Here is a 17,797-nt window from a genome sequence, read left to right on the forward strand (position 1 = left end):
TCTTTGAAGGCATTAACAAATATATAAACATAAGTTGTTATAGTCCTGTTTGGGCTTCCAAAATGCTTTTGTGAAAGTCCTTTGCCATATCTATTTAGATAAGCTGTGAAACAAATGAGAAGGCCACTTAGCAGAAATCCATGCTGGTATTATTCAGTATGTTTATCAACTACCTGGAGAAGGAGACAAGCAGAATTTCCTGCTCTCTGATTTGAAGGGTTGACAGCCTCTACAGAAGAGATGGTACAGAAGAGCTTTGTACCAGGTGGCATCAGATACCTGTGTAGCAGTATGATGGACGTTCAGTTTTTGCTGCACTTTGAGTCCAGTCACGTAAACACACGCATCTCTTTAAGAAGACTGAGAGAGTTGGCCTAATGGCAGATGAGGGCAAACTGCTTCTTTGCTTAGGGAGCTAGTGAGCATTCAGAGCAGCAAATATTGGAGGGTGTGGCAGGAAAAGTCTGGGAGGGCACCTGAGTCAATCACAGCATATTGAGAGACCCTGACACTGCATTGTAGAGCAGGGAGCATCACTCAGGTTACAAAAAGCAAATGTCAGCAACCAGAAAGGTTTGAGCTGAATCTTTTCAATTCAAAATGACTGAATGTGGAGTAGGGGCCAGGGAGAAAATTTCTCTTCTAACCTAGTGGGTGGTGCTTTATTTTAGTTAGCTGGTTGTGTGTGTGGGCAGGCAGGGTTAAGAGTTTAGTATCAGAATGCTGCACTTTGCAGAATAGCTACAGTTTCTGTGCAAGCCTAATTTCAGACTGGCTTTGCATGTACTCCAACACAACTTTTCACCTTCCATCTCTGCTGTTATATCCTTTACACATATCAGGGCTCTAATCATAACTTGTCATTACTGCCTTGTTGTTCTTGTGCTAAGAGCTACTGTGCCATGTTAAACACACTTTAAGTAATACCTCCTTCAGACATCAGCAGGGACTGTGAAAACTTACTCTTGGCTGTGTCAGCTTCAAACAGAAGTGCTTGATAACTCTCCTTGGCACCATTCTCCTTCAAGAAGATCTAAGTGGAAAAATTAGTGAGGATTACTTTTCATGTGATTTTTTTTTTTCATACTGATTTTTTTTTGTCTTGACATTTAAGTCTTTTCTTGAAGTTATGGTAGTGCATTAAAATCAAATTCAGAATGGAATGAACAGGAACTGTGGATAAGTGTCATGATAGAAGGAGCCAGATTTCCCAAATCACACATTCAGAGTTACACCAAGCAGTGAATGAGGATACCAAGTTGGAGTCTTCCTTTGGCTGGTCTGTGGGAAATGGAAGGACTGAGTACCTACAGATTTTATCACAGTGATCCACATCCATCCAGCTCTTATCCAGGAGTAACAATTATCACTGAGACCTGAAATGTCAATTGGAAAATCTTTTCACCCAGCTGCACTCCTCTTGTACAGAAGAATGATGTTGTGAAAATGTTAATTTTTCAACCTTTGTTGTTTTAACACTGACTTAATTTTGTTGCAAAGCGCCATTTGAAAATTATGTCTCCACTGGGAATAATGGAATCCTTTTAAAAAAAAATTCTTTAAGCTAGTAATAAAAGGTCTTTTAATAATTTTAAACCTTTTTATAATGTTGTTCTTCAAAGATATAAGTATCTTTTATGCTTACTTGAAATATCTTTTTCTATTATGATTTAGACTGAAGATTAATTTGCTGTGTCTTTTTCCCAATAAGATAAGAATTTACTTTATTGATAAGCTGTGGTTTATATTAAATATTTCTTCTGCAGTGAATCAGATTTAGTGGGAATATGAGTTTAGAGTCCCCAATAATATTTTAATAATAAAAATAAATCACAAATACCTAGACATACCTTAAAAAGGGCCAAATGCAATACTGTGAATTACCTTTATTCAGTCAATGTAGAACTTTTGTCTTTAATTGAAATACAAACTTTTTTCTCATAAGATGGTTAATATGAATTTTAAAATTATTTTGTGGTGCAAGGCTTGGAAGATTTAAGGGTTTGCCTTTAGTCTACTGCTTAAAATGCATTAGAAAATAGTTGCATTTTTTTCCACTTCATGGTTTGCATTTGAAAAAGGAACAAACCACACTGCAGTGCCAGTGCTGTGCTTAGAAGATATTGACTGTAGGTCTGACTCTACTTGTCAGCAACATTTGGCATGGGGTTGCATGTGGATTGAGGAAGTGATTACCACTGAAAATTTACACCAAGTGATGTAACAGCTATAGCTGATAGTGTATGGCCCAGAAAGTTCCCCTCTGTTTCCTTGGATTTCTACAATGATGTCATTTTGTAAGGAAATAATGCAATAATGTCATGCTAATGCAAAATTTTAAGTCTACCGTTTTATAACAGCTCTAAAAAGAGGGAGGGAATGATGTTTCACTGACTTTTGCAACTATTAAGAACTGTTGGGAGACTTCTTGCCATTAATTCAATCCAAATTCAGAAGGATGCAGTTGTAAAATTAAGGCAAATGGAGAGATGTTTTGAATTCCAGGCTTGCAGTTTAGATTGAAGTTTCTCATGCTTTACTTTAAACTAGGAATTTCGTACAGTTCTTTTTCTTCAGAAGAATCAGACAAAAGATTGCACTCTGCTAAGTTGGGTTAGCAGTTAGTAATTAAGTTGGTTAGCAGTTAGTAATTAAGCTTTAAAGCTTAATTACTTTTAAGTTTGTGGGTGGTTTGTTTTTTTTAATGAGGTTTTAAAGAAAATATTTATTGATAATGAATAGTACTAGACTTAGCAATCCTAAAAATGAAATTACTGTATTAACCATAGAATGTTAAAGAAGGAATGCCCATATGTGCTTCCTTACACTTTACTGACAATGTGTCTCAATGCTTGCCTCATCTGAAGGAGGAAAAACACTTAGTTCTTCAGTCCCAGTTCTTGTGCTGAATTTTTAATAGTAATTCTAGGAGCAGTTAGTTTTCCAGGAGGCATATCTACAAGGAGCCTGAGGGGCACATACTGATTTACTGTTAAAGTAGAAGTGCAGTACATTTGCCCACAGGTGCAGTCAGTAAAAATCACAGCTACTGCTTTGCTCCTGAGATGTTAGAAGTGTTCAAAATGGTTCTGCTATGCTGTTAGAGTCAAGTTGAACATTAGGCAGTTAATATGGATATGTGAATATATAAATAAAAAACAAACTGAAAACACAAAACTAAACCAGCCCTTTATAACATCTTTACCTAAAATTGGATGTCCTGGCTTTAGCCTTTCTATTCATTCCAGAGAAACTGTGGATTTTCAAACTTATATCTGCCTTCTCAGCTTTCTGTGAAACCTGTACCCCATATCATATTCAAGGCACAATGGATTCTTTCTGTACAGGTGTTAGTTGTGAATTAAATTAAAAGCCACTATTCCCTTTTTGGTTGTATTAATTATGAAAACAGAATTGCTGAAGTAAATAAAGATTTAATTTTGCTCAGCTTAATTCTGTTTTAGTGCAACTGGCTTAACGCTCTGTGAGTGGTTAGTGGTGCTTGGTACTAAATTTGGTCATAGCAGTAACTTTTATAGCAAGAATCTTTGTGGGAGTAGGGCAGCATGCAACTTGTATATCTGTATATAATTTTGTATTTTGATAGCTTACAATTTCTGTACTTCATTGCAGTGATTCTGGACGTGGGAGCAGCTTGTTAGACAGAGCTATTGCTGACAGACGACAGCTCAATACAATTACATTCCCAGATTTCAGTGATCCTGATACAGGTAAGAAATGCATATGAACAGTAAAATAGGTTAAGTGATCTGCCCATAGCTAGATTTTCCATCAGTTATTTTTTTTTTGTTTTTGCAAAATGAAGTTATATTTTCATTATTGTCATATAAGTGAAAGTAGACATTGTGTGATATAAGATTTCTTTTTCTTGTTTTTAATTTATAAAGTACTTGCTGACCATGTTCTCTGTAAATTAAAATATCTATGTTATGGATCTTGCTGAGTTTAGTACTATTTCCTTATGCAAGGGCTAAAAATTCGTATGCTGAACTAGCCTACTTGCCAAAGTCCTGTGATTTTTGTTCATTCGATATTTGCACATTTTTGCTTAAAAGATAAATTTAAAAAAAATTCAAAGAACTTTGAATCTCAAAAGAATAAAAAACATTGTTTTTATTAATTAAAATCCCAAATATATGTTAAAATATAATTACATGGGTGGCTAGGCTTACTGTGGACTTACTTTGACATTATAAGCAAAATGTATTTGTCATAAATCAAACGTACTGTGGTATTTTTGCATACATATAAAAAATTGTGGTGCACAGATATGCCACATAAAAACTAATATTGTTACATGTCAGTAAATACTGACAATATATAATTTGCCTGTATTAATATATTCAGTTATCCCAGTGCAAACAAATATTCCTTAGAAATTAGGCAATCAAAAAGTACACGAGCCATGCATTCTGAGGAGATTGCAGAAGGAATTATCATGATGCTGCTAATTTCAAAACTTTTGCCATATCTTACTTGTGTTCTAAATATTGAATTTTCTTTTTTCTGGGTTTTAAAACAACAAGAATGCTTTCCATGGGACCTTCCAGGGGGATATTTCTGCTCAATCACTATTTAACACAAACGCCTTCTGGGAAAGTGTGCCAACCTATGAATTTGAGTACGCTTGACCCATAAATTAAGACACATTGAAATGTGTACTGTATGTCTAATATCACAATAGTGCAGTAGAGAAAAATCCAATTTAGTTATTTAACTTCTGAAAATTAAAATTTGATTGAATGTTCAATTTGAATATAAGGTAGTGTTCTTTGCTTGCTATAGTGCAAGCAGTTTTGATTGCAAAGATAAGGTCACTTGATTTCAAGACCAGCAATATGATATGGAGTAATGAACATGGAATCCTCTGTCTTCTTGTATTTGTATAATTAAAAGGGGTAAGATAACATTGTATCATGCTGTGGTGATCATTCTATATTCCAGTCTCGCTGACTGTTTCATTTTTAAGAGCATAACTATGTTTTATGGGTTTCATATATATAGATAGACATAACTATAGATATGGTTTTATGCCTTCAAAAAAGTGCTTGTTGGAGATGGGTGTTGTGAAAGGTTTTTTGTGGTTAGTGATGGTTTTTGTTTGTTTCTTTTCCAGTGAGGACATATAGCTCTTGATTTATACCTTCAGGGTGTCCCATTGTATGCCTGCCATACTTGAGAGCACAGTAAATTGATGCACTTTAAAGATTGCATAGTCCTCAATGCTTTTAAGTAAAGATGAACCCTCATTCAAAACAGTGAACTTTTCAAGAAGTTCGCCCCAAATGCAAATCCTGCAGCCAATATCCTGATCCAAATAGGATCTCTGTATACATTCTGATTTTTCTAGCAGGTCCAAATTGATTTTTTTCTGAATCTCAGCTTTATTGTTAGAACTTTATTGTCAAGGAGAACAAGGTGAAAAATTAAAAATATGGGATCTGGTTTTGATTATTTATATTATAAAAGGTAGTTGTGGAGGATCAGTGGGTAGATGTCCCGTATGTTTTAGGGTGTTTTTTAAGGAGAGTTAGAGTTGATTTTGGTTGTTGGTGGGGCTTGTTAATTGTTAATTTTAGCCAAAGAAACCTTGTTGCACTACCAGTCCTCAATTTCTGGCAAGGACTAGAACTTTGTTATCTAATGAATCTATGTAATTATATATATAAAAAAGCTTTACATCCAGTATTTGTCCAGAATTCTTCATCAGAATGTTATATAAACCTTTTGCAGAAGTTAAAGTATTATGGTACTACAAGAATAAAAACAGTCAAGCTTGTCATAGTGTTTGAGAAGGCTTAAGCAGACTGTCAATAAAATATTATTCACAACAGATAAATGATAGAAACAATGGATGGTCAAGATATTAGACCTTTGTAGGGCTGAAAGGGCTCACCTGCAAAATCTGTGCATCCACAGTGTTTAGAAATGCAGAAGGAATTTGGCAAATAATTAAACAAATGTTAAAATGCAAAAAAAGTTCTGGCTTTGAATCCTCTCAGGATGGAAATATTTGATCCCCTCCTCATGTAATGCTACTTTGTGAATACATTTGTATGTCTGGATACATGTAAACATTTGGAAATTTTCCCCTTCATAACTTTGCTTGCCATCTATGATGATGATGATGATCTCCTTTGCCTGAGGAGAAGAATTCAGTCTTCTAAGTATCAAGAAATGAGAGCTAAAATTAAAATTTGAAGTTCATGTAAAATCCTTAAAAAAAAAAAAATCCAGGTGCAATGGGGGTAAATTCTTCTTCTTTTTAAATTTATCAATGAAGCAGAAGCTGGCCTTTAAAGAAAAAGGATTGAAAACTTGCTTTATTTGGAGCACTTACCAATCCTGTAGTGATTAAGTGATTCAAGTTTAAATTTGTGTAGCCTTTAAAATATCAAAAGAGTGTATTGTGGATTTCTTACAGAGCTAATGTCCTGATCAATAACTATGTCAAATTTGCTTTAAGCTTGTCAGTTTCAGTTGGCTTGCCATGAGTGGCATGCAGTTATATTTGTATGTATCAATGAAGGAAATAAATGTAGAGGGGGGAAAAAAAGGAGCTTTGATGAATCAATCAATCTCACAGGGACACAGACACATTTCATATTCAAAGACAGACAAAAATATGTAAATCTCTGCAGACTGATTGGCTATTTGCTTAAAACAAATTGCAATCAATCTTTTTAAATCCTTTGTGTTCAGTTTGGTTGCAGTCCACCTAGTTTATCATAGGAAGAAACAATATTATGTGAGTTTTAGATTTTGGCCTTTTTTCCCCCATAAATATATTTTTTTAAATTTATGCATTGGAACATAAGGAAAAAATATTTTATTTGCTTTTTAAAACTAATTTAGTATGAAAGGAGAGTACATATAAGTAAAGGTTCATTTTTGTTGTTGCTGCTTTCAGAAGTGATGTTTATTTTATGTAGGAGCCATTTTGATCTTACCCAGCAGTGAAACAAATGCTTTGCGGTCTTGGCATCCACGAGTCCGTTAAACCCTGTTGGATCTTTTTTCTTTCCTGTCCCCCTCCACACCCCCTTACCATTCTCTTTGTTTCGCTTTTTAGCCTCTGATACTTCCTCATCTTCTCTCTCAAGAACAGAGTCTCCTCTCCAACTGTTTGTATCTTCTCATCTTCCTCATCCTCATCCTAAACCAGACACCTTTGTCTGGCCCCATGCAGCCTCTCCATACTGTGACCAAGTTCCTGAGCCCTGTTCACCTCCTCACTGTAAATTTGCTTTCTATTCCTGATGAGCATGTTTGTGCTGTATTATTCTGATAATCTTCACAGCTGATAAACCGTGGTTGAATAGATTATGTTTTAACAGTGTCAGGGAAATCTGGCCTTTCAGCTGCTTTTCATTAAATACTGCATGGGTTTTAAGTTTCATCAGAGGAAACTGTTTTATTCATCCCAAAAGATGTAAAGCTACAGACATATTCATGTTCTCATGAATGTTACAGAGAATTATAGGTGTTCAGTGAAAGAGATTATTGGTCAAAGCTGCTTTGTAGCATTTACAGATGTAAATTATTTCCAGTGCTGACGTCTTTTGCCTAAAAAGACAGTCCCTGCTACAGAATCTCCTATTATCTGGACAGTTTTTAATAACTTAATTTCAGAAAGCCTTGAACTAATTACAACCAAAACATTCCCTGAGAATTCACGTGAAGGAAACCATCACCTAAATATCTGAGTGTATCATGATGCAGGTAGGGCACATTGGAATGATTTGGAGGAGGCATTAGAGCAGTGAAAATCAGCATTCTGCTGTTTCAAGTCAAGAGCCTTTCTGTTAAAGGCTTTCTGTTAAAGAGCCTTTAAACCAGCTGTAAGATCAGTCTCCATGGTATTTAAATACAAAGTGTGCACTAATGCTGCCAGAGTAGTTCAGGTGACAGGATAAAATCAACATAGTTTTTCAGCCATTACCTTTTAACTCCATTTAATTTCTCTTAAATTGTCCTTCACTCATACCTTTATAAATAGCACTTTTTTGTCACTGAATTTACTATAATGTGATCTTAAATTAATTTTGACACCTAGTCTTGAGACCAGTTTCATGTCAAATATATTAATTCCAAGCAAATTGTGGCAAATAAATCTTTGCATATTAGCAAAATTCACTTGTTAAGTAGCTGACATGAGACCAGGGTTTTGAAAACACTAGCTCATATGTAAGCCTGGAACTGGAGGTGCCAGGAAATCTGTGTCCTACAGAAGTTTGAGTCTGACTTCCTTGAAGCATTTGAATAACTGATTGGCTGCTATTACACATTTGGGTGTCATTGAGTTGAACTTCTTCAGACCTATACTATAAACAGTACATCCCAGTTAACATTAAACTGCTTGTTCTTGTTCTTTGCAAAGCTCTAAGTTAGTAAGAACCTACTCAAGAATGAAGGCAAACTGAAAGAATGAAGAAGCCAAAGCACAGATTTCATTATGTGAAGCCCAAGTTTTCCATTTCCAAGCTCCTGTATCCTCAGGGAAAGGAGCTTCTACCATATGTATGAGAAGGAGCAGAACCATGAAAAAGAAGAAAAAAGATATTGGAGTCCTTTGTACAGTGTCAATAATTAATGAAAGTTAAAGCTCTCTGAGAAAGGAGCAGTTTCCCTAGATGCCTAGAGTATGTTAATATAATTTTAGGGGCTGAAAATCCCATCTTCGATATCTTGCTCAATTCAAATTTTTTTTTCTAGTGAAAAAAGCCAAGGGCATTTTGTATTATTGACTTGACTTCCAATTTCTGTTGAACAGGAACATGATTTTAGAGTTGTAGCATCTTATTTAGTATTTTTTATCTTTTGAAATCCTGTCAACCTGATTTACAGTTTGAAGGTTATCAGAAATCCTTTTACTTTCTTACAATTTCTGCCTTATATATCTTTTTTTTTTGCTTCTTACTTTGGATTGTAATTTGTGGTTTGATCTATCCAAAGGCAATCCATCAGATGCTTACTTTCATGGGGTTTACTCCCTTTTTTCAGTTTGTAAGTAGTATTGACTGTGCAGTGCTATTAATTTCTGAGGGACTAAAATCACCTTTTCCTGTAGCACAAGCCATACATGTTTTGTCCATCAGTGTGTAAAGCAAGGCTGGAGCTCTTTGCCCATTCAGTCACCCTAAGGGCTGTAATCATACGAGACCTGAATGCACTCAACTAACGCTTGCATTTAATAATTAAAGAGGCAGTATTCATTTCTAGAGGACTGCAAATAAAGATATATTAGGCAGGTCTTGTGTAACACAATGGCCAACTGGCAGTACATTGTATTATAGCACTGCAGATCCAGAACACAATACTGCAACTACTGTTATGACTCATAATAAGGTACTACTTTCTTTTGTGGTACAAGTTTTGCTTGTAAAATAAATGAAGAGTACACTTTGAAATTATGAAATTATTAAAGCAGACTAAATAAGAAAGAATGAAGAATATAGATCAATAAAAATAACTGCTGTTTTAATCAGGATATGAATTAATATTCTTTTTCTCTAACCGGTTACCTTATAAAGCTGTGTTCATAGCATTCACTTATATTTTTCATTGATTACTTTACCTTTGCATAAATTTTTTTGGGTAGTACAGGGGATCAATTTGGTGAAGGAGAGAAAAGTAAGATGATACATAAGCCAACATGTTTGACAATGACTAAGCACAGAAAATCTTTTTCAAAGAGCTGAGAGGATGCTTTGTGAATGATGCTGTCCTTACTTGACTACTGTCATCTCCATGCACAACTTTGTAGTAGAAGATAAGATAGCCTTGTAATTTGTGATTGTGAAAGGTATCTCAGACTCATAATGAATTTTAGATTTAAAAAAATTGTGAATTTTGGCTAAATCTGCCAGTCTGTCTTATCAAATGCATCACTTCAGGGATGTATTAGTCCTGCAGAAGGTGCTGCCTCTTTGTATTATGTAATTGCTTTTCTTACAGCTCTCTGTGTGTCACACTACTAATGTTCTTACTTCCAGCTCTTTGTGTGCATGCAAAGTTGAGTCATGGGGGTTTTCATCTTTTCTCCTGCATGAGCATTGCAGTTAAAGCATTTTTTCTTCATGTAAATATTGAAATGTTTACAATGGGATGAATGTAATACTATTGAGTTTTTTTCTTTTATTCATTTTATTTTTTCATTCTCTTTTATGGCATAAAAAGAAACCCTGCCACAGTGGTTTTGTGAGTTGATATGAACATGTTCCATGAAGGATGACAGTCCATTCTATTACTAATTTTCAGAAGGGAAATTGATGTACATAGTAGAGTGATTTTGTTTTTCTCAAAGCTGTCATGCCATGGTCCTGATAGAGTCCACATATTAGTTTATGTCCATTACACTGCATTGTGAAGAATTTATGTGGAAATGACCAAGGAAAGAACTGAAGAAGTCATGACATGCTCATTTCCATAGGGTGTGTGGTATTTGTAAATGGTATTTAATGGGTGAGTTCATGTGGACTTTTCATAAAAGCCTGAAGAGAATAAATTAGATACTTTATTCACAAAAGTTTGACTGTAGGTATGACTTGGAAAAGAAAGGTTTTTGTGACATGACTTAATGTCTTGGGTAAATTGTTTTTGTTCAAGGCTCTTGGTAGGTTTTCTATTTGACATTGAGTTGAAACATTGAATCTGCAGCATGGTTGTTGCAGATAGGATGTAAGCATGATGAGAAGAAACTAGATTCTGGACAAGTGCCATTATAGGAAACTTGAGTGGGAGGTTATACCTTTTTGGTTTAGGAATATTTTGTCATGGTTAAGACCTTCTGTCACACTTTGCAATGTGATTGTGATTCCAGATGTTAATCCATTTAACTACTGAATTCTAGGTCTTGCAAAGACAGTCCTGTTTCACACTTGGCATTTTTAGTATAAACAAGCCTCAGAACAAGGCTAAACAAATGAAAGTGAGTAGCCAGGATCTATTTTGGTGATATATTAATTTTCCAGGCCTCATGATCTCTATTTCAAAATAAATATTTGCTGCTTGTGTTATATGGAGGGAATTTTTTTCTTGAGTCTCAAATGTCATGCTATAACAGCAGGTATAGAAGTTACCTAGGAAGAGCAAAGGTATTATTGTGCATGAAAGATAATTAAAATTTTATATGAGAAATTGCTGCAACTCTATCTGAGCATTTGAAGGAAGCTGCAACACAGTGAATTGTAGGTGAAAGTGAGGGTATGTTTGTGTTTGGCTGTGGGTCCTGACCTCAAACCAAAGAAAGCCAAATGCAGATAAGACAGACACAAGAGAGCAGACAAAACAAGCTGGTGACAAAACAAGCAGGGAACCTCCAAGTAAACTGGCTACATAGGATCTATAAAGCCTTAAGGAGTCTCTAAGACATACTTGTTACCCTCAGCTTCTCATGAGCCACTTCTTATCTTTACCAGTTGTAGCTGAAATTACTGTAGGTTTTAGGATTTTCATGTGAATATAAAGATCTGAACCTGTTAGGACATCCTGGGTTAGGACAAGGTACAGATAAGTTAGTTCTAATATGAAAATACTTGAGTAAAATTTGAAGGAAGGTAGGAAAAAACTTCTTAGTACACAATATCTTTAAATGGTGTTTAGTTTATAAAATGAAAAGCTTACTAAATGTGTTTTAACAAAAAGAGCCAGAAATGAGTCAGATGACAGCTAATTGTGCAGTACTAAAGAAGTATTAAGGGCTTTATGGGTTAGATTATTAGCATCAGTGCAATGTCCCTGAAAGGTGCCTGATTGGTCATTGCTTTATAAATGTGTGTGTTTTCTTCAGAGAAGTAATTGCTGCAATATGTTAAGGGATACCTTTTTCCTAAAGAGAAAATACAAACAATTTGAATTATACCACTTCAAAGAAAAATTTTAGAAATACTTTTAAACTTTTTTTCCTCTTTTTATGCCACTCTATAAGGTCCAGGGTAGGAAGCATTCAGTATTCACTCTGTTTAATGTTAATACAGATGGCACAGAAACTCAAAAGAATCTTATCATAGTATAGTTCTTTTTTATAAGTAAATTGATCTTAAAAAAGTTTTAATAATCTATAATGATATGTGCTTTATGGTTAAATACTGGAAGCTTAAAATCCAACAGCACACTTTCTCTATGAAATTACTTGTGGCCTGGCTAGCAGCCAGAGTCCTTGCTTTAAATAATAAAAAAATATAGGCTCTTTTTAACACTAAATTGCATACTTGCTTTTCCAAAGGAAGAGGTTAGATGATCTCCTTTATGGCAGTGAATTGCACCTTTTCTTTACAAATAGTTTTGGAGAGAAGAAGGTGCTTTCACTATTAGTCCCTGGAAGGCTAACAAATGCCAGGCTGCAGTGATGTGCTGTACAGAAATGGCTGTCAGACAAGAACAGGGTTACTCGTGACTGGTGCTTATTTTTGGTACACTTGCTGGTATTTTTCTTATAACACACTCCGTGTGCTTCTTGCTTAGACTTCCCTTTTAAATTTCTTCTGAATTTAAGCTTTAAAATAGGGAACACAAAAGCTATAGTGAATGTTCAGCTGTGCAGGCTGGACTTTGAGTTGTTTCATCAGCCAGTAAAAAGAAAAGCAAACTCTACTGCCAGACACTGTTTTAGATATCCAGGGCAAATCCTTGTGCATAATGACATGAAATGCTAATTATGTCCTGTGCTGCTTTTCATTTGTTTCTTTCAATTAAGGGAACTGTGATGCATACTTTCACACTAACTTCCTCTTCCTATTGATCTGTGTGCTAGGAATTTCTGGTGCTTTCTGGTGTGCTGATTTATCTTGTCACACTTAAAAATGTATGTTTCATGTGACAGATCTCTTCTCATTAAAATTCTTAGAAAACCTGTGATATTGAAAGCGAAGGTTTTATTTATTTCTTAACTTGTAATGATGAGGACGAGGTTTTGGGTGCAGTTCAACTTGTACAAGATTCAATAATTTCTTTTGGAGTATCTGCCATTGTTGATCATTATGGATATAGTGATGGAAATAGACAATTTCTCATCTGATACATTATGGAATATTTTACTGCCTTTATTTTTTAATCAAGCCTAATCAGTATGAGCTTTTGTAATTTGTAATTATAAAACAACTAGAGATATGCTGACAAGAAGGAGTGTGGTTTAAAACATTCATGGTCTTGATTTAAAAAAAAGTCATGACTAAATATGCTGGCAGTAATTGACTATCCAAAGTACAGTTGCCATTAGATATTCTCTAGTCATAGAAGCTTTTTAATTCCAGTACTTTGAAAAGGTTATTATTTGCCAATGAGATTCTAATCTGACTTGGAAATGATACATTTTATGAGAGTTATCCTTAGTATGCTCTGGGAATGTTTTCTATGCAAAAAAAACCTTTGTGAACTTTTTTGCCACAAGGTACTTTAACTCAGCCTTCTTGATTAGACAAGTTTTACATTCAGTGCAGTTTAATGCTGTATCTGTGATAGTGTGTGTATGATTGCTGTGTGTATTTTAGTTCTCTTTTTTGTTCTGTTATTATTGTAAAATAATCCTCTAATTGCACTCTGTGGAAAGATGTAGTTAATACTAACATCAAAGTGAATGCAGCAACCTGAAGGCTACAGTGTATGATACCATCACAAACCTTTTTTGGATTGCACATTGCCAGAAAAGAGGTGTCAAGTTTAATAGAGTATTCATAGTAGCAACCCAAAAAAATGTCAGGTACAGTTACCAAAGTTTAGTGTGTTTTTTATATAGAGTTTTAGACCAATGTAAAAGCTTTCATAAGAAAATTAATCTGGCATTTTAAAAAATTCTTCAAGATGGTAAATGTAAATTAAATATTGAGTTTGGGGTACAGCTTTTTACAGAAAGGGTTGCAATTAAATGTTTTATGCCATGTATATGGCCTTCATTATTTCTGTACTGGTAAATTCTGTTTATTGCTTCTACAGGCTCAGTCCATGCCACATCAATAGCAGCTTCCAGAGTGGAGCAAGCATTGTCCGAGGTTGCCTCTTCCCTGCAAAGCAGCGCCCCTAAACAAGGTCCCCTGCATCCTTGGATGACTCTGGCTCAAATATGGCTACATGCAGGTATTGTGATAGTAAAATTTATTTTTTATGCTCTCCCCTTTATTGCTAGGCTAAGGACTTAACAAAATCTGTTTGCTTCATTCAGAATCTGGTATCACTTATCAGATCATATTTTTTCCATGTGTGGGGCACCAAAACAAGCCAAGAAATAAAAAGCATGCTAGAGTTGCTCTGTGTGTAAGATCATTTATGAAAAATAAGGCAGTAGTTTTAGAATGTAGCTGTTACCAGTAGAGTCGTATCTTCTGTGGAACAAATACAGTACTCTCTCCCTTATGCCTGAAGAATTTAGTTTCTGAAGTACCTAGAGTGTCTTAGTGCTTGGAAATCTAGGTGTCTTTGCAGAATCACAGAGTATTCTGATTTGGAAGGCACTCAGAAGGATCATCAAGTGCAATTCTTAAGTAAATGATGCATGAGGGGATGGAACCTGTGACCTTGGCATTATTAGCACCATGCTTCAACCACTGGAGCTAATTCCAGGTCACTGAATCCTTTGAATAGAAAAAGATGTTTGTAAGATTTTAAGATTTTTGACTAGAGTTCCTGTAACTACAAAATTTTAGAAAAGAAATAACTCTCCATGTGCAGGGAAAGAAACAGTAGTAGTACTATTGAGCAACTATCCCTTGCAGCTGTGATAATGTGCCTGCATTCCCTTCTTTTCCTTCTGCTTTCATTACTGTTAAAGATTCAGGATTGTTTGTCTAAATGTGGAGTCATCTTGAGTGCATTTAGTATTGTTATGATGCCTCAAGCTAACTGCAGTATCACAAGTAGCTGTTACATAAAATTTTAACCAGAAAATTATGATCCAGTGTATTTTTATACAGTTAAAAATGTATAACATGCAATTGTTTTCATTGGTAGCTGGATCAGAAAGATGTAATTTAGAAATCAGCCAGCAATTGTTACATTTTGTTCTGCTTTCAGAGAATTTTTCAGTGACATATTTTTTTTCTTTCATGTTTTCAACAAAACTGTGCTTTATTTAGCATTTATATAGCATTTAAATTTACCTATTTACATCTACAGTTTTGTGGCATGAAAGTCATTGTAGGGTAATGGCTCCCAGTTATAAATGGTTTAGTGGTTTAGAGAAAAAGCCCAGAAGATTGGAAAGAAAGCAATTACAGTGATTAATAATAGTGATCTCATTTGGTCTACTCAAAAGCAACACAGATTAGAATAGGGCAAGGTCCAACAGGGTGTAGTGAAGTCTCCTGCTCTGCATTGTGGCAGCATTGACTTTAAATATTTATAAACTGCCACAGATGACCATCTACAGTAACTCTTAGCATCTATAATGCTGATAATTTCTCAGCCTTCTGGGGCAGCTTGTTCCACTACTTATTTTCTGTTTGGTGGGGTTTTTTCTGGTTTTTTTTTGTTTTTTTTTTTTAATTGTGGGTCCTGGCAGTTTGGTTTGCCAATCTGAGTTTCTTCTTTCCCAGCCAATGCACCAATTAATGTAGTGGGTTTAGTGCTGGCCAAATGCCAATGCACTCACTACAATTATTTACTCATTTCCTGCTATGAGATAAGAATTAGGAGGAGGGCAAAACAGGCTCAAAACTTTAAAGGGTATAAAGAAAACTTTTTTAACAGAATTAAAAGATAAAATAATAAGAAAATGAGAATAAAACTTCAGAACACGTCTACTCCTCCCACACCCTCTTTTCTTTCTCACTAACAACGTAAAGAGGCAAAACCTGGGGCTTTCAGTCAGTTTACCACTTCCAAAATAGTCTTTCTTAGAGAGAGGAGTCTCTCTTGCCATGCCATGGAGACTTCTCCACAAGAACAACAACAACAAAAAAATCCAAGACTTAAGATAAAAATAGCAAACTAGAAAGAGTATTCTGGGGTTTCAAACAGCTATTTAGAAGTTGTAAGTGCTTATACACTTAGAAAAGCAGCTTTCCTGAAAGAGTAATGCATTTAAAATAATTTAGGTAGTAATTTCTCTTTTAAGTTGCAAAATTTTTTTAGGAAAATAGTCTTTATCTAAAGTGAAACTATTTGCAAATAAAGCACATATGACAACATCTAGTCATGGTATGATGAAGCAAGAATCATTAATTGGTCCTGACATTCCTTCCACAGCTGAAGTCTACATAGGAATTGGGAAGCCTGCTGAGGCTACAGCATGTACCCAGGAAGCAGCTAATCTCTTTCCAATGTCACATTATGTTCTCTACATGAGGGGTCAGGTGGCTGAACTGCGTGGAAACATTGATGAAGCCAAACGCTGGTATGAAGAGGCCTTATCCATTAGTCCTACCCATGTGAAAAGCATGCAGAGGCTGGTAAGTCTTGAGCCCATGGTCATGAGCAATGTCATCTCAGCTGGTGACACTGTACTGTGAAGTCCTGACTTGATGTAGGTAACCATAACTTGTGAGTTTGGGAGTTTGGTCTTCATTCAAAATGCTTTGGAAAGAGTCTTTCCTGGCATTTATTCTGTCTTTTGTGTGTTGGGACATAAAAGGATTTGCAGGCCACAAGGCTATTTCAATCCTAGTAGAAACTATAGAAGAAGAAGCAATTTGCATCTGCCTAATATTCATGCCATTGGGAAGTGGAGGTGGCTTATGGTAAGAGAAGAGTTGGATACTGTACAGGAAAGACCAGTCATTTTGGTATTCTGAAGTAAAAGTTAAATTCATAAAATCATAGAAAATTCTAAGTTGGAAGAGACCTACAAGGATCATCAAGTTCAACTCCTGCCCCTGCACAGGACACCCCAAGAGTCACACCATGTGTCTGAGAGCATTGGCCAGACACTGCTTGAACTCTGTCAGGCTGGTGCTGTGACCGCTGCCCTGGGGAGCCTGTTCAGTGCCCAACTCCTCTCTCGGTTTTCCTGATATCCAACCTAAACCTCTCCTGACACAACTTCAGGCCATTCCTTCAGTCTGTCACTGGTCACAAGAGAAGAGATCAGTGTCTGTCCCTCCTCTGCCCCTCACAGGAAGCTCCAACTGCAGTGGGGTCTCCCCTCAGTCTCCTCCAGGCTGAACAGACAAAGTGCCCTCAGCCCCTCCTCCCATGGCCCCCCCTCAAGGCCCTTCCCCATCCTCATTTCCCTCCTTTGGATGCCTTCAGTTCCTTTATTTCCTTCTTACACTGTGGTGCCCAAAGCTGCACACAGCACTCAAGGCCACACCAGTGCAGAGTTCAGCTGTTTTCTGCATTCTGCACGTTTATTGACTACCTTAGTGCCATCTGATAGGTTAGCACCTGGGTTTTTGAAAGGTAGAGAATCAGTCTTGCCCCAAAATTAATGTATAGCTCTGAGTACAAAGGTACCTTCCCCAGTATAAACATGTTTGTTTATATACTTCATGGATACATACATGTACATATTGTGTGTTTACTATGTTAGGAAAATTACATTTAATCCAGTTTTCTTCCAGATAGAGCAGAAGAGAAGAACTGAAATCAGCTTCTTACCCAATCTTTTTTTTTCAGAAATAGAAGCTGGTTTCTGCCTAGGTACTTATGAATTATTCAGAGAAATTTCTTGTGCATCCCTGAGGGAAACATATGAGACAAAAGATCAGATGGGAAGGCAGCATTGAGAAAGTTTTTTGTTTCACCTTTTTCAGCATTTCAGGATATTTGAGCCTGCTGACAAATGCCAAAAGATTGCCTTTCCTGAAGAAGCAGGCAGTCAATCAAAAGCAGTGCAACTCAGTGA

The 17,797-nt window shown here is 35.8% G+C and overlaps 1 protein-coding gene across 2 annotated transcripts in view; it reads left to right on the plus strand.

Annotated features, from left to right (window-relative positions):
- Positions 1 to 17,797, plus strand: part of TTC7B (tetratricopeptide repeat domain 7B) — a 117,706-nt gene that overhangs the window by 73,975 nt on the left and 25,934 nt on the right. For both annotated transcript variants that reach the window (XM_064714576.1, XM_064714577.1), the window contains 3 exons: positions 3,634 to 3,731; positions 13,954 to 14,094; positions 16,201 to 16,403. In XM_064714576.1, coding sequence (XP_064570646.1) covers positions 3,634 to 3,731; positions 13,954 to 14,094; positions 16,201 to 16,403 — 442 coding nt within the window. The remainder of the gene's footprint in view (positions 1 to 3,633; positions 3,732 to 13,953; positions 14,095 to 16,200; positions 16,404 to 17,797) is intronic.

Source organism: Zonotrichia leucophrys, chromosome 5 (genome assembly GCF_028769735.1).
Source record: "Zonotrichia leucophrys gambelii isolate GWCS_2022_RI chromosome 5, RI_Zleu_2.0, whole genome shotgun sequence".
Classification (NCBI taxonomy): domain Eukaryota; kingdom Metazoa; phylum Chordata; class Aves; order Passeriformes; family Passerellidae; genus Zonotrichia; species Zonotrichia leucophrys.